Source organism: Equus asinus, chromosome 8, assembly GCF_041296235.1.
Source record: "Equus asinus isolate D_3611 breed Donkey chromosome 8, EquAss-T2T_v2, whole genome shotgun sequence".
Classification (NCBI taxonomy): Eukaryota; Metazoa; Chordata; class Mammalia; order Perissodactyla; family Equidae; genus Equus; species Equus asinus.
This window is the reverse complement of record NC_091797.1, coordinates 58,506,233-58,524,404: the sequence shown is the minus strand read 5'-3', so window position 1 is coordinate 58,524,404 and position 18,172 is coordinate 58,506,233. Positions and strand designations below refer to the sequence as shown.

General features: G+C 40.5%; 1 protein-coding gene across 7 annotated transcripts in view; it reads left to right on the top strand.

The window, feature by feature from the left end:
* Positions 1–18,172, top strand: part of GCNT2 (glucosaminyl (N-acetyl) transferase 2 (I blood group)) — an 87,081-nt gene that overhangs the window by 50,099 nt on the left and 18,810 nt on the right. The window contains exon 1 of one of the 7 annotated variants that reach the window (XM_014844628.3): positions 2,164–3,427. The exons of the other annotated variants lie outside the window; for them this stretch is intronic. Coding sequence (XP_014700114.1) covers positions 2,338–3,427 — 1,090 coding nt within the window. The 5' untranslated portion in view covers positions 2,164–2,337. Of the gene's footprint in view, positions 1–2,163; positions 3,428–18,172 lie in introns of those variants that run through there. 7 annotated transcript variants of the gene reach the window in all.

Here is an 18,172-nt window from a genome sequence, read left to right as displayed (position 1 = left end):
CTAAATCATGATTAAAGACTTGGGGAGTTTGCTTTGCATCGGCATTCCACCAGAACTCCCTGTTGTAGATCAAGGCTCCAGGCAAAGAGAGGGAAAAACTCTACTGAACTTGCAATGAAAGCCTTTGCCTCCCTTCCTCCCTCTGCCTTCCCCCTGCTGCTCTCCCACACGTGTCAAGGATGTATTTTGCAGAAAAGGGTGTGGCTCTGGTAAGAATGAAGGGAAATGAGGGCAGCAAAATGGACTATTCAGTTCTTCCCTTCATACAGCCACATTTCTAGTATTTTTCTTCTGGGGTGAAGGGGAAAGAGAGATGGGGAAGAGAAAGTGTGGAATTTAACCACCACTTTTATGAGTGGGAATAAATCAACCCATTTGAAAGCCTTAAGAGTGCAAATACTTTTCTTTTCCATTACTAAGAACAGAAATCAAAATATCAGTTCATTAATAGGGTCAGAAATGGTGGATATTTTTCAAAAGAGAAACAACAGCGACAGTAGTCGCTAATGCCTATTGCACGTAGGCGAACACAAACCCTGAACAAGAGTTGTCTCATTGAATGTTCTCAACAACCATGTGAAATAGGAACCACTGTTATTTCCCATCTCTCAAACCAAGAACTTGGTGCTGAGAGAGGTTAAGTAACTTCACCCTGCTCGCACAGCTGGTGGCGACCGGCTGGGATTTGAATCCAACTGTCCTGGCTCCAGCCTCTGGACAAGGGAGCTGTAGAATTAAGGCTCTGGCTTCTATCCAGCTGAATGACTTCGAAAAAAATATATTTATTGGCCTCAGTTTCCTCATCCATAAAATAAAGGTTGTGTTAGGTGATCTTTAGATCCCTGCCAACTCTTTGACTCTATCTCCAAGTCGCTGTTTGTCACATCTACAGTACTACTGCCATTCATTAGTCCCGTGAGCTGTAAGACGTTAAGGGTGGTGTGGGATAGGAGGGGGGTGGGGAGATCGCTGCATTACATACCAAGTGTTTTCCTAACAGGGGCAGCTGCTCCAGCTGCCACATCATGCCCAGCAGGTGGATAACTGGGTGACTGCGGGAATAAGAGGGGAGCAGAGCCACTTTTAGCATACCTTGTATGGCTGCCACTGTTGAACTTTTAATTGGAGCAGTAACTTTCCTCCAGAAGCGTCCTTACCATCAGCATCAATCTGCAACGCACTCCACACTCGCTGAGTGCTCAAGGCACCTGGCACAAGTGAGCTCGGAGAAGCCCTCTGTAATGTGACCAGACCTGCTGGGCTTCTCTTCCTGGCTCCCCTGCAGTACACTGACAGATGCTTCCAGGAATTTTGCAGCAGCCCTGAGCCTTTGTTCTTTCTTCAGAGTAAGGAAGTGGGAGAGGGGGTTGGGTGGGAAGAAAAATCCTTTGAGTTCTATGAAATGACCTCAGATCTGAAGATGTCGGCCTTTTAAAGAGACCCAGTGGCCAGTCACTCCACATGTTGTAGATAATACCATGTCAACAGCTCAAGTTATCTGAAGTTCTGTGTGAAAGGGAACCAACTTTTGTGCTCTGGGAACAATGAGTATCACCTTTCTCTCTGGTGTGTGCACTAAGGTGTGTTTATTTCACTTATGTCATTCACACTGACCCTGTAATGTTTAAAGTCACTCCTAGCTTCCTTCTCCCCTTGTCCCATGCCCCCAAGAGTGTAATTCTTATTTCCTTCTTCCCATAGCCTGCACATACATAGATACGCTATGTAACACTATCAGAAACTGTCTGATTTAATCCAGCATACACCCACCTAACCATCAGACATTTTTGGTGCTGGTCATCTTCTCCTTAGACTTGTTGGAAGCTCTTTTTTCCTTATCCGTGTCTGTATGTGCCCAGAGGTAGAGATGACACTGAAATGAAAAGAGGAGGCAGAGAAACAGGAAGAGAAATAAACCCCAGAAGCAGAAGTCCTAAATGCTGTAATTTCTAAGGACTGGTTAGCAGATTGTGGGGCTAACCAGAAAAAGTAGCATCACTTATTCTAAAAGTCACAAGGAAAGCGTGAGAAGAGAAGGGAGATCAGATCGGAATAGATTAGATGGAAGGGAGGTGGGGGGAAGCAAGAGAAACTCAGTCCCAGTGAAAAGGACCCGTCATTCCATTCCATAACGTAATATGCTAAGATCCACCACTTGCGTTTCACATGCAAATGAGGACGGCTTCCCGAAGGCTGGGCTGAGCCGAGAGCCAAGAGCCAGGCTCTGCTAAGTAGCCGGGTTCAGCACCGCAGGCTGAAGCGCAGTGTGCCTTAGAGAAGCATCTCCTTTCCGGCCAATGCCAAAAAGGATGGACACGGCACTGAAGCAGAGAATAGATGAGGATTAAAGGACTCGGGCAAAGAAGCCCTCCCGAGAAGCTGTCGAAATTCAAGACTGGCAAAAGAAGTCAGTTCAACCCCTTCACACTTGTGGTTTCAGGGACTGATCATTTCTTGATCCCTGGAGAGATCTACATCTTCCCCAAGGAAGTGAAAATAATGAACTTTTGGAGGCTTCACTTTTTTGCTTTCACTGTGCTCAGTGTGGTTTTTTTGGTGATACTTTTCAATACATGCCAATTAAGCTTGCTAAAAAGTCACAGGAAGCTGAATGGTTCCAGTGAAAGGTATTTAAGAGTACAAGCCTGTAATAACGCCTTAGAAGATAAGCCAGCCTTTCTGTGGAGAAAGACCCTGACATCACCTTTGGGAAGTGTCTCTTGCAAGGACTACCTCCTCCAGAATCACTACATCACAAGCCCCCTCTCAGAAGAAGAAGTTGCCTTCCCTTTGGCGTATGTCATGGTCATCCATAAGGACTTTGATACTTTTGAAAGGCTCTTCAGGGCTATCTATATGCCCCAAAACGTCTACTGTGTTCATGTGGATGACAAAGCCACAAATGAGTTTAAGGAATCTGTGTGGCAGTTACTGAATTGCTTCCAAAATGCTTTCATTGCTTCAAAGATAGAGCCGGTGGTCTATGCAGGAATTTCCAGGCTCCAGGCAGACCTGAACTGCCTAAAAGACCTTGTGGCCTCGGAGGTTCCATGGAAGTATGCCATCAACACCTGCGGGCAAGATTTCCCCCTGAAAACCAACAAGGAAATAGTTCAGTACCTGAAAGGATTTAAAGGGAAAAACATTACCCCAGGAGTGCTGCCCCCAGCTCATGCCATTGGACGGACTAAGTATGTCCACCGAGAGCACATAGGCAAAGATGGCTCTTTTGTGAAAAACACCAATATTTTGAAAACCTCACCTCCACATCAGCTGACCATCTACTTTGGCACTGCCTATGTGGCCCTTACCAGAGAGTTTGTCAACTTTGTCTTCCAAGACAAAAGGGCCATTGATCTGCTACGGTGGTCAAAAGATACCTACAGTCCTGATGAACATTTCTGGGTAACACTTAATAGGATTCCAGGTAGGTACCAGTTTCCATTCCCGTTTTCTCTTATCCATAGATTGAGTTTGCTAACATCTAACTGCTCTGGAGAATTGACTCATTCGAAATTATTTGAAAAAAAATTTTAATGCTTAGAAAACTATTATTCTGGTTGCTTTTTAGTGACAGTTTAAGGCTAGGTTCTGTCTCATAACTATGTGCAATGTAGCAATCTAAGACATACGCTGAGCTACAGGAGCTCTGGCAAAACTACCTTATACTGTGTATCACATAGTTACCAACTTTTAGCTCAGTCTTTTTTGTTTTAATTGAGGTATAATTGACATATAATATAGCTTAGTCTTTTGAATGAAGGCTTTTCATAGTCCTTCGTGAGCACAGCTATGACATAATGAGGCTGATTTTTAATAAGCATTCTAGAATTCATGAGTTGAAGTAGGTAGTGTTTCTTTCAGAGGATGTTACACAGTATTACGTTGATGCTCAAAGTTCATGAGGCTGTTTTTAGATTCTTTGAATCCTCTTTGGATGTTTACACATTATCACTTTGGCTTAAATGTCTCTAGTCTAAAACCTGAACAGGTACCCGTGTCTCAACTGATTTGGTTCAGTAAACCTAGTCCAATATTTTATTGTCTAGAAGAATGGGTAGCAGTGAGTTGAAACATACAGAGACAGATGCTACCTGGAGTTGATCCAAAGTAAATTCTCAATTTTTAAGCCACAGATTTCTATTAGAAATTCCAGTTTGCAGCCTCCTGTTTTCATATCCTATGAAATCTTTTCAGCTGTGTATGATAGTTTGGAAAGGAGTCCAAGGTATGCCAGGCAACTGAAAGCACATAATAGCACCCACCTCTCTCTTTACTTCAGGACTGGGTTGGTTTTCAGGGGTGTTTCCCATATGTTGTCTGGGAATACCTGTGTGACCTGTGGTGCATCTTCCTGGTGATGGCCCAATACCATATTTCCCACTCTTGTGCCAGCATGGCTGTGGGTGTCAGCCCTGTGTCACTGTGGCCCTGTGCCTGCCATACTTGAAATAACTCCCTGCTCTTATGTATCGTATCATTCTTGTTGACACTTTTGGGTGCTGCCTTCATGTCTGAATGTAGAGTCATAGCAGTTCTTAGGTAACTCAGCATTCCTAAGAGCTAAATTAGAGTGGTGGTCAAAGAAAGCTACTTAGAGAAGGCAAAAAGAGGACCGGCAAGTTGACTGGGGACAGAGACATATGCTATCCCATGAGCAGTTGATTTTCAGACACTAAATTGTCAGATCACAAAGACCTTTAGGAGGGGGGCGGCAACCCGCATGTGTCACAGTGTAGCGAGCATTCATACTTCTTATTTACAAATAACTATTTTCAACACACATAAATATTCTAAACACATAAATATATCTAAATTAGATATTCAATCTAATATTGGTTCTGTTGATACAGGTTGTGCCAGATATATGTTGTATATCATTTCTTTCAATTATGAGAAATGATCAGTGTTATCCTTATGTAGAGATGAAGAAAATGGGGCCTAGAGAAATTGAAGTAATATGCTCATCTTCCCAGAGCTCGTCCAAGGCAGAGCTGAGAGCTCGTCCTGGATTTATGTGGCCTGAAGTTTGAACTGTTTCTCTTGCACCAAGAAAAGGAATAATCATTCCTTCTTTCCTGTATATCTAAAGCAGATTTTCTGCAGAACTCCAGAAAGGAGAAAGGATAAGGATGGGGAAAAAAATGAGGACGGCAGTGGTAGTAAGCTCCACCCGACCACTTTAAGCTGGAAATCAGGTTAGCAGGGATGCGGGGTGGCTGTGTGTGTGTGTGTGTGTGTGTGTGTGTGTGTGTGTGTGTGTGTGTGTGTGCTGAGGCTTAGCAGGGCCACTGTGCTAGCTGGAGTCATGGGAAGGTGCCCTTGCTGGCACTGCCCCCCACACTCCACACTGGCTTCTGTGCCAGCTCCCTCTGTCCTCACCTGGGGTAGGCTTTCGTCTGGCTCTTCCTTCTCCGAGCCAGTGGAATGGGAAGAGTTCTTCAGTTAGCATTCTCACAGAGGCTCGGGGGCAAGAAGCAAGCACGCTGAACCTCAACCTCATCACTGTAAGGATGATACAGGAAAACGAAGTGTCTTGAGGACTTAGTCTTCACACAGAATAGAAAAATCTTCAAAACATAACATTTTGACACTTATATTTTCAGCAATCAACAAATATTTATTTAGCTCTCCATGCTCTTTACACAAGCGCTATACTGTGACTGAGGGTACCTCTGCAAGAAGACAGACATGACTTCACGGCATTTAAGCGCCGAGATTTGAATGGTTGAGGATTAAGTTTAGTGACTCTAGTATATTGGGCTAATTTAATATATTGGGCTAATTTTCCCCCACCCCAACCCCTCGAAAAAAAAAAGTTGTGTTTTTTTTTCCCTGAATATCTGCCCCTATTTTAAAGACATTTTTTAAAAAGTTAACTTTTTTAAAAAAAACAGGAAATACATTCACAGGTTTCAAAATTTTTAAATTTTGCACTCCATCAGCTGCTGGTATTATTGCTTCCTTGTGTATCTTTCCAGAGATACTTTATGAAGTTTATAGACAATAAAACTCAAGAAATATGTGGAAAACAGTACATGTTTTCTTAAAAGTTCACCACAAATACACAGAAAAAGAGAAATGGTTCTCATTTTAGGCACCCTATTGTCTGTACATGAGAAACAAAATACTACAAGAAATATATCATATGCAGACATTTAGGGAGCTAATTTTAATTTAAAAGCTCAACTTCTTATTTTGAAGCATCTTTAAATCTAGGTTCAAGGAATTTTGTGGGACAAAGGCACAGGGACCTTTGCTTCCCAGAGTCCAAGGATGGAGAACGTCCAGATCACTCGGATGGGCTAGGGAGCACCTGTGGTTCCCCTGCTCAAAGCTTCACAGTGGCTTCTCATGATCTTGAGAGTCAGGTTGAAGTTCTTCCTGTGGCATGACCTCCCTGACCTGACTCCTCCCCTCCCCCACCCATATCCATCCTCATTTGTTTTGTGTTGATGCCTCTTCTTTATGTTCCAGCAACTACTCTGCCCTACACACTCCTGCAGTTTTCATCTAATTGTTTTTGGTGGCTTTTTATGATGTCCTCCCTGGGATACCCTTCCTGCCATCTCTGACTAACTCCTAGTCATCCTTTATAACCCACCTTGGATGTCACCTCCTCCAGAAGCCAACCCTGATAACCCCCCTCCAGATGATTGGTACTCCCACTCTGGGTTTTTCTATACTCAGTGCCATGGCATTGAATTGTAATTACCTGCTAAGTGAATGTCTCCTCTGGTCTACCTGGTCAGTGTTTGGGTTCTGTAAGGGTAAGAAATGTCTTCCCCATCACTACCCTACACTACCACCTATCACTATGCCTGATTTGAGGATATGTAGAGTGTTGGATGGTTATGGGTTGGGTCTGGGGAGGGAGTGGATAGGTATGAGATTGGAAGGATGTATAAAAGTGTCCTGTGCCTGGGGCAGCTAGGGTGGGGTCAATTTTTGATAGTAAGGATTAGAAAAACAGTGGGTAAGATACCGCTTGGAGGTATAATTCCACAATAGCTAGGCCAACAAATGGTATCAGTAAAGATAAAGATAAAGATATCAGAAAGACCTTGTAGAATTAGCAAGCTCCAGAGTTCCAGTTGGAATGTTAACAGAGCAGAGTCCTTCTTTAGAATATCTGGTTCCCAGGTAGCCACCTGGGCCCATCATGCAGCTGCATCTGATACCGAGAGAAAGCACAGGCACCTCATGTGGACGCCTCCAATTAGTTTCCACCTTCCTTGCACTGGCCTGAGTTTCTCCCACAGTTTGGCCCCCATCCAGCCCTGCTGTTAATCTCATTCCTGGCCATGCAGTGGGTTGCTTCTGTCTTAATTTGATCTAGACTGCTCTTTAGCTACTGGCTTAGAAGAACACAGGAGTATAAGGAAATGAAAGGTTAAGAAAAGTCAACAATAGAAAGAAATCTGAAACATTTCTCCAGGTGTAGCTCTCAGCAAATGTAAACACTGAGCTATTTAGAAGGTATGTGTTCTCTACAGAAAGGTTACCAGGACCTTAAATCTGGGAGTGGCTGGATCAGTCCCAGTGTTTTTCAAAGTATGCATTGTGTTCTTTGTACATCAGCCCAAATTTAGAATTCAGTTTCTAGAATCACAAAGGGTGCTTTCAATCATGACAATTGTACTGATGATGGAGAATTATAAACATTGATGGACTGGTAGAATCCAGTCTCAGTGAGCATCATTAGAACATTCAGGTCTACAATAAAGCTATTTTTTTGTGGCCAGATGACAATCCACATGGCACTTATTTTCTCAATACAGAGATAAATTCTGGTTGAAGGAGAAATTATATGAAACAGATATTCCATGGGTTCTTATCCATTTAACAGAGTTTGAAAATGATATCATTTTTGTACAGCCAGATAACATTAAATACACATAGTAAATTTGGATATGATTTTCAAACTAGCGTATTAGTGATTTGAGCCTGTATGGCTTGTTTTTCCCTGTTGGTAAAGGGCTCTAGGCTCTTCTCAAGCCAGTAATTTGGGGAAGATGTATAATCTACAATTTATCCTGGCTCCTGAGTACCTTGACTGATGAGGCTCCGTCATAAAATGCTGAGCTCCTGGTAGAGAACCTTAGACAGGTGCCAGGGTATTTACGTCGTTAACCTATGCTGAAGCTATAGGCATTTGAAGGACCATTTAGGAAACCTCCAGGCAGTGGCTGTGCTGTAATATTGGGATCCTCTTCTTCACCGTGCCCAAACATGTTTTGCACCCCCACCCTGTGAAGGAAATAATCTGGAAACACTGCTCTCACTTAGCTTTTAATTCCTAATCTCTAGAACAATATTATGCAAGACAAGAAAAACTGGATTAAAATATATATGAATGTTTAATTAAGTATGAATACTATTACAATTGGTAAACATCCGCTAAGCTGAACTTAAGGTGAATTTAACTCTAGCAGAAAGGATTCGTATAGAGCTAACAAGATCATTTGTCCAACTTTTCATTCAACCTCCCATCATTCTTTACTAATTATATAAGACTAATCTTTTCTGGAAGTAGCAATTGGCTTCTTTTTCTTTTTAACAAAAACATAGTATTGCATTTCAACAACTCTTTAAACACTAAAATAAGATGTTAATTGTATATCAAAGCCATGATAGATATATAATCAATGTCTAAATTCTCTCTTTAATGTAAATATCTCTACTCTGTTTCTCTGAACCGCTATAACAGCATTTCCTTCCATCTGCCTTTGAGTTCACACGATACTATGAAAAGGGCTTTGGAGCTAGACAAACATAATTGAAGTCCTGGCTCTCATTATTTGCCAACTATGTGATACTGTCCTTAGTCTTTGCTGAGCCTCAGTTTACCATCTGTGATGATGGGAATAATAAGTAGTACTTAGTTCCCAGAGAAGTTATGAGTATTAAATAAGATAATGTATATAGTGCTCTGGTTCTCAGACAGAGCATGCCTCAGAACCCACTGTAGGGCTTGTTCAAACAGATTGCTGGGCCCTGACCTCAGAGTTTCTGGTTTTCTGCGGATCTGGAGCAAACCCCAGAATTTGTATTTCTAACAAGTTCCCAGGTGATGTTGATGCTTCTCATCTAGGAAGCACACTTTGAGAGCGCTGACATAGACGATCTTTTACAGAGACTGGCACATTTATAGATTTGCATCCAATGTTGATTCTGTCCATTTGCATCAGAGACTCTCCCTGACTGAGAAGAAAGGCAGCAACCAGTAAAAATGAGAGTGAGCGTGTGTAAGGAAAGCTTTATGGTGTTGATTGCATATCATGGATATTGTCAAAGCGATGTGCAAATGACTGATGTTTGGGAAGAACTCCTGTTGAGGAAATGCCCTGGGTTTTGGATTGAGACACACCTGATGGTAAATTTTAGCTTTGTCCTTGTTAGCCTTGTGACCTTGGGTGGTCCGAACCTCTAACTCCTCATCTGTACAGTCACAATAAATATGGCTATTTAGTAAAGTTGTTTTGAGAATTAAATGAAAAATTTGGTGTAAATTAGTGAGAGGTTAAGTGTTTATCCACTTAGTAATATGAATGTGTATTAAGAAAACCTAAATGTGGTCTAGAATTCCTAAACTAATGAGATCCTCGAGGTGTTAAGTAAAATCAACTTAACTCTCTTTTCACTACAAAAGGACAGCTACACTGTGGCTCGACAACCACGTAAAACTAGATGTAGATATACTCAAAAAGGAACAGGAGGAAATATGGGAAAATTTAAGCAGTTTAACATGTTTGATTGGGTACTTATTCTTTATAATTTTGATTTCCCTTAATGTTATTGGTGTAATTTTTGAAACTAATAAAAAGCTTCACTTAGTCTTCACAATAATACTATGAAGTATGTATAATCCACTAGAAGACCGTTTCCTTAATAATGAAAAGGTGTCAGTAGTGTCTTCAGGACTCTATTTTTGAGATCACATCACGTGAAAAGAACAGGAATTGGAATTAATAGGTTGTCTTATTTTCCTAAGCCCTATCTTTCTGTTACAACAGAAAGGACTTAAGCTGTCTTTTCAGAACATCATATAATTTCTTGGAAAAGGAAATTAACATAGCCAAGACCTGAAAGAAAGGAGAGAGCCTTTTCACAATCATTCTATACAGGTTTTTGCTGTCCAGCCACATCCTTCCCATTTCGGGTGCTCAACTTCCTCAATGTTAAAACAAATGTCACCCCCCCAGCAGGGATAATTTTTAAACTCTGTTATGAAATTTACAAGCACAACAGTACTGAGAATATTACGATAACCCATTTGTGCCCGTCAGCCAGTTTCAACAACTATCAACGTACTACACAAAACAAAGCAACAAAACAAAAGTAGTGTCAAATCATCGAGTCGACTCTAATTTTTAGAAATGAATAGCTTCTTTTTTTCAAAGCAAATGCAAAATTCCAATCTTCCAGACTAATGCTTTCTACATATCTTACAATCATGATTTGTTGAAGAGTGAACATCTTTTTATCCCACTTAAACTTTTAAGATATATTACGTCAGCTGGAGTGAGTTTTCTTCCTTTTTTTTTTAATGGACAAAGCTGAACCTACAAGCACAAGCTCTTTAAGCATTAGAAGCAAGCGTTAGAATTCTGCTTGATAAGATTTCCATTCTCTTGGCCTTCATCTTCCTCTAGAGAAAATGGGAGAAGTACATCACTAAGAGAAGTAAATTGATCAGTGGGATAGACTGTTCCACGTGCAGTGTTTAGACGTACTTTTTTCCATCTCTTCTTGCTACTGAATATTCCACTTCCTCTATTTAAAAAAAAAATACAAAGGACAAATGGACAGTCTTACTGTTTTATGAGTCCCCTATGAATATTTATGAGTTTAGCTTTGGAATTGACATGAAGATATTTTGCCTTCAGCCAAATCTTAATGTATTTTCCATTACTACGTGTTATTGTAGAGCCTCTTCTGTTGGTTTCAATCATCGTGTTAATTTTTCAGATATGTAATTTAATCTGAGATTCCTCGGGTGTCAAGCTTTGTAGCTTTGCATGAGGCTTCTCTGATCTTGCAGGGCGGTGTGGAGGGAACAATGTGGACCTGGGCATCCCAGCCTTGTCACTTACCAGCTCATCTCACACTGGACAAACGACATAACCAGCCTGAGCCTCAATTAATTTTGGTTTTAGGACATAAGAGAAAGTTTGGAAGGTGTTTGAGAAGTTAGTAAAAAGTAAGAATTGTATATTGGGCAGTTTGGATTCTACTTCATCCCCAAAATATATGTATCTGGAGAAGAATGCATCTCACAGCAGTGACAATGGGCTGCTAATGTTTCTTTTCAAAGATGTCGGTAGAAGGGCCAGAAGAATCTCTGCGTGGCTCTGAGGATGAGTTTTGGATGACCTCAAAAGACACTCAAGGATTGGAACAGTAGTTTATGGACTCTGAGTTTTTAAATGCTTTACTCAGCATAGCTAAGAACAGTAGAATACTAAACAAATAGACAGTAAGTATTATGAGCCATGTGTCAATATTTTATTTTCCTTTTTATAGGAACTGCATGCTCCAGCCACTGGATCACGTAATAGGGGCCAGTGGCTTAGCTATGCACACTACAAAGTTATTTTCTAGGCTCTAGCCCCTGTCTTTAAACTAGATGTTTGACCTTGGGCATGGCACTTAAACTCTCTGGGCCTCAGTTTCCTCCTCTGCGAAATGAGGAAATTGGGCTAGGTGATTTCAGAAGAGGTTCCTGCATTATTTTGCTTTAACTCTAGAGCACGTAGTGGAAGGAGCAAAATTTTTAGAGGCAGACAGACTTAGGTTTCATTTACCTGTTGTGTCATCTTGAGCAATTAACCTATACTACATGGGCTTTGGTTTACTCGTCTGTAAAATAGAGACAATACCAGCTTCATGAGATTGTCGTGAGAGTTATAAGACAATAAGGGTATATAGCTCCCAGCTCAGCCATTGTTAATTCTATTACCATTTTCATCCCTTCCCCCACCGGATGGTATGTTAATATCATCACTTGCCTTTTTATAATACACTGTAACCAATAGGTTTAATGGAACAATGGCCTCTGGGCAATGAATTTCTCTCCTTGTCAAGGTCACTATGTCCCTGTCTGGATGCCAACCGCCACTGTTGCCATGACTGAGAACTCAGGCCAGTCGCCATAGGCAGTGCATGGAGGTGATTTTTGTGCTCTAAATTCTGACCAAATGAGGAAATTGGGTACTAAGTACTTACACAATTTCCCCATTTGTCTGGTTGTTTTAATATAGCATATTTCCCCTTATTTCTAAAGAGTATTTTCTGAGTGTGCCCATAAATGCTGAGCTAGATGGAACATGGTATTTTACATGTAGGGGAGGGAAGAGAGCCCTGTGGAGCAATTTCCTAGTGTATATCATTTGAGGCAAATTATGCAACCGCTCTGAATCTCAGTTTCTGTATTTATAAAATGGGGATGATAATAGAACCTATCATTGTAAGCAAATTATGCGTATTAATATGTATCAAGTGCCTCAAATGGTGCATGGCACCTTGTAGATATCAATAATTGCTAGTTGTTTTTATTCCACCTAATTACTCTCATTAAGGGACAACAGGGCTAGAGAAACGCCATCTCTCAAGATGTAGAGACTTCTGAGATTACCACAAAGAATCTGGAAGATTTTCTAGAACTCAGACAAAATCAGCTTGAATTCCCCCCTCCCCCCAGCTTCCAATACTCCTAGGGCTCATCCCTCATGAGAGGAGCAGAGTAACTGAGAATATGACATTGATTGGTGAGATGGATCATCCCATATGCAGCGTGTGTAACTGCACCAGCTCATGTACTTAAGTGCTAGGAAACACAGGTGGTCAACAGCGATCCTATATCAGTGTTGATATCTTGACTTTTGAGGATACTTGCCATTTCCAAATAACCTGAATCTCCTCCCTCTGCCCCAGTGGGGGGAAAAAAAAATACAGCGTTGTTTCGACCAGGATGAGGGGGCACCTGAACCGGGTTGAAACAGGGTGTCTCAGTGAATGGCAACTTGCCTGTCTCCTTGTCAGCTTCCATCCATTGTGTCCGAAGAGGGACACCTGCAGTAAAGAGTGTACCAAATGAAGTAGACACGGCCTCATTTACCTTCAGAGTCCTCCAGTTGTCCACAAGGAATTGAGAACTGTGGTAGAATGAAGAGTGTGGATCCCTCTGCCTCAGAGGGTAGGGGGATCAAATCATGGTTTCTTCTAGCCTGTGATCTTGGATTCCTTGGACTCTTCAGACTTAGTTTCCTCAACCAAGGAATGATAACACTAATCTCCTGATGGTGGGGGGATGGGAGGCTCGTGTTCCTAAAAATGAACGAATAACTCTATCAGTATACTGTAACTCTGTAACTAGTAACTCTAAAGCCTGCAGTTCCACTCCTGACACACAGAAGAAGGTGCCCACTGATTGTAGTTGTGGTGATGGGTGTTTGTTTTAAGTAGAAGACGCTGGAAGGAGTAGAAACTGGGAATGGCTACTTCAAGAATAACAGAATGATTTTGTGAAGTGGAATGGGTAATTTCACACTGGAGTTGGAAAAGATATTCTCGTCATTTAAGATTAGAGAACCCAAGCCCAGGAAGGTGGAGTGATTTGTTTGGGTCTCGTGATTTAGCAGCTGAACTGGTTCACAAAGATGAGACTTCTAAGTCATAATACAATAGTCTGTATATGTTTAGTGCGTCTCACAATTTCTCTCTGAAATACTCTAGATATTAGAGCAAAAGGGCAGTTACAGCATTTTGGTATGTACACTGTATAATACTGAAAGATGGGTTATGACAAGATTCTATAACGGGTTTTCAGAAATCATTTAAAAACATAATGTATATTCATATTTCACAAATGAAAAATTCTATGGATATAGCACAAAATGGAATTTTCAAATTTATCCATTTTGAAATTTATCCATTTGAAAATGGAATTTTCAAATTTATCTACCATGAAGGAGACCCCTTCTATTACACATTGTTGTTGAATTTGGAGCTTTCTTACTTTTAAATTTAAATACAGCAAAATTCACTCTTTTTGATGTCTAGACCCATGTGTTTTGACGGTTGCATAGAGTCATGCATCCGCCACCACAGTCGAGCACAATTCCATCACCTCCAAAAATTCCCCCCGGTCAGCCTTGCCCCCAGTCCAAACTCTTGGCAAATTCTGACTTGTTCTCCACCCCTATGATTTTGCTTTTTCCAGAATGCCATAAAAATGGATTCATAGAATATATAGCCCTTGGACTCTGGAAAAGCAGCTTCCTACTTTGCCTTTCTTTTAATGAATTCATTTTGTGTGTTCCAAGGTGTATGTGATGGTTTCCTATAGATCCTTTGGCAGCTTTAATATTTGTTGAGTATTGGTTCCATTTGGCTCACTTTTCTTTTCCTCTGTTATTGTTATTTTCCATAAATAATAGAATCCGTTGGACCTCTTATTATTAAAAACAAAAGAAAGTAGGGGTATTTTTAGTCATATTATTCATTGAGGTAAGAAACTAATAGTAAATACAGCATCTAAGTTATATCGTTATTAAGCTTACATTTGGAATCTTTTGTTACCTTTGATTTGACAGTATCCGTGATTCAGAATAAATAGTAGGAACATCATGAACTTAATTGGAAGAATGAGAGTAACCAAAATCGTGTTCCACTTTTATTCCAGAATCACATGTGACAGACTCACAAAATTTCCCATTGTGAGTCCTTTCAATCCATCAGATCATGCGAGAGCATCGTAATGAGCGTGTCACAGGATCCCAACATGATTCCCTATCAGAACTCTCACGGAAGAGGATCTCTCTAGATTTGTAGATGGCTGAGGGTTTATCTTTTTCTAAAGATTGAATGTATTAGTCATTGGTTTTGGTCTCAAGATGTCCATAATTCACTTTCTAAAATATTGAAATAACTGTTACACAACTGAAAACACCACTATTCAAGTGCTTAAAAGTGAAGCCCTCAAAATCTGCAAACTAGATACTCAAAACTGGCTCTGTGGTCCCTAAAGTGAGGAGGGCAAGGAACTAAAAGGGCCAATATTTCTTTGAAGTCTCACATTTTATTTTACAAATTTATGTAAATATCGCACTCCTATCCACTAACTTTCTTAAACGTTTTATTGAAACATACATACAGAAAACTGCACATATGAGAACTGAAGAGAGCACTGAATTTTCAAACTGATCCATACCTGAGTAACCCGCTCCAGAATCCGTGTTACTACTAGTACTCCGGGAAGCCCCTGTGCTCCCTTCCAGTTACTTCCAAGAGTGACAACTGTCCCCACCCCATAAATTAGTTTTGCTTGTTTTTGTGTCATTATCTAACTTCTCATTGTAGCCCAGTGCTTTTCATCCAAATGTTCAGGTTAAATAGATGTTTCAAGAAGAAATGCTAGGCCTACCCTGTGGCTTCTGGATTTCTAGAAACTGCTGCAAACTCCACGTGGTCAAGGGTAGGGGTGGGATACCCACATATCCCGGCACATCGCAAGACTCTTTCTCCCACGTTTCTTCTCTTTTTCCAGTTAGATGTTTCTCATATTTGCAGAAGAGTGCAAACAGAAGAACTGCTTCTGCTGTTCTGTATAAAAGGTTAGGCTTGCTATAGATAGGCACTTAGTTCCCAGAATTAGCAACCTATATATACCCCAGTACATGCAGCAACAAATGGAATTTACCACTGACCTTCAACTCCTTTGGACCTGACTTGGGTTGTAAATAGGGATTAAAATTAGACAAGAGTCCTAAGCAAGTGTGATTTTTATTTAGCTGCTTTTACATGGAGTTGGATGTTCGACAACTTGAAAATGAATTCCTGATTCACACCCAGCTGCATGTAGCCTGGTGCCTTGTTTTGAAGGTGAAGAAGGCACTGTGTGCGGGCAAGATGGAAATTTGTCTAATGGAGTCATTAAGGACCTTTACCCAGACGCAGACAAAGCAGGACAGGGCATGCTATGTTCTATTGATTCCAGTAAGTAATGACCCTGCCTGGAAATCCGTTTCTGTGTAATAGAGTGAGAAATCAGTACAGTAAATACTTTTATTTGAAACAGTAAGGTAAAATCTAGGAATTGCCACTTGAAATACAAATACTTGACTCAAGCTGTGAACAAATCTAGAAAAGTAGATCACACAGACAGCTTACTACTTGGTTTTCATGTGCTGCAGATAACAGAATTTCTCACGTTTCTGGAATCTAATAAAACTGAAGTCCTAAGGAAACAGTTGTTTGAGCTGATAAACACACAAAAGTGGTAGAACTGTGCATAAGGGAAACTCATTTAAGGAAACCCAATCCACATCTCTAAATGCTAAAGGCCACTTGTGAAAGGCTATTTGCAATCTGGATTCAGTATAGGTTAGTTAAGTAGTTAATAGGTATGTTGGAGTCTTAAGGTGACATGGAATATTCATTTCTACAAAAAGATGCTTTACGAACTAATGTTTTCTTAACGATTGTTCTTTGTAGGTGTAAGGTTTGTAGTGTTTTGGATGTTTTTCTAACTTTCCTTTTTGTTCTTTGTATTTTTATGCATTATTTGAATCCATTCTAATAGCCAGTGTTCAATTTTTCACAAATCATAGAAAAATATTTTTAAGAGGGAAAAAGTAAAGATTCACAAGGTAAAGGTGCCTAGATGCTTAACGCTAGCTCATTTAGAGGAGTTGGAAATAAACTACTGTTTCTTCTTTGAACTTTTCTGTACTTTTAAAATCTCTAAAACTTAAAGTTACTTTATTTGATGAAAAACTAAAACCTCTCCTTACTGAGGCACAATACTTGGTGTATTAGAAACTAGAAAGTATTATCCCTCTGAAGCGAGGCTCAGTAAAATGCTCAGTGTAGAGCAGGTGTTCTCAGCCCTGGCCACACATTATGATTGTGTAGAGCATTTTAAAAATCCCCATGCCTGGGCCTCACGCCCGTCCAGTTAGTTCGGAATACCTGGGAGACGGGGCACAGTCATTGGCACTTTTTAAAAATTCTACAGACGATTCTACTGTGTAGCCAGAGAGGCAACACTGATGTAGATGAAGGCTTGGGTCAGAGAGAAAAACTGGAAATGGAATTGACTATCTTGTTGACCTGGCCCTCATTAATTCCCTACCATTTGCACCTCATATCTACTTTTAAAAAACATCAGTTAAGGTTTTGCAGGGAGGAAAAGAACTTCCAAAACATAGTGGCTTGAAGAAAGGTTCTCCTCATCTTGTTCTTCGGGGCAGGGCCAGCGACACGAGGGCTGGATCAGCTTGGACGGGATCCCTTGCCGGACCGGGTCTTCTCCCCGCGTGGTGCCTCATTCCCCAGTGAACTCACCAGGCTGCTTCACTTGGCAGCCTGAAGGGGAGGGCAAACGCTGATCGCTGATCGACAAGTGATTTTGAAGTCTCTGGTTTTGTCACATTTGCTAATGTCCCTTTGGCCAAAGCCAGGCACATGGCCAAGGCCAGATTCCAGGGCTGGAAAAACACCCTCTACCTCTTGATGGAAAAGCTGCAAAATCATGTACATATAGCAATGAGATGAATTCATGACCATCTTTTGCAGTCTACCACAATCAAAATACATCCTTCTTTAGTGAAAACATTTGATAAAGTATTTATTGGAATCTTTTAAAAATATATATTTTTTCTAGTTAATTTTGGGAATGTACATTTAACTTTCATTACAAAAGAAATTTAACAGTAGTTAGGAAATTTTTTAAATAGGTACCTACTCCCCAATGGTCATAAAAGTAGCATTTTAAAAAAATGAGGAAAATATAGAAAACTACAAAGACTAATAATCAATCAACTGAATACTCAGAGATAATATTTTAGTATATTTCCTTCAGTTTTTGTTTTCATATAAAAGCATATATTTTCACCTGCCTTGACTGTTTTTATAATTGGCTCTCCTCATGTAATAGTATGTCATCGTCTTTCCATGTCATGAAGAATTCTTCACCATAATTTATAGTAGCTCTGTAGCATGCTATCCTTTGCGCTATAATTTATTTAGCAAAGCCTCAAATTATGGGCATTGAGGAGGTCTTAGCAGTAATAATAGTTTTATTAATAAGATTGGTAATTAATGATGACTGATACTTTTACAGTACTTCCTACATACCAAGCACCATTCAGAGTGTTTTAAGCATATC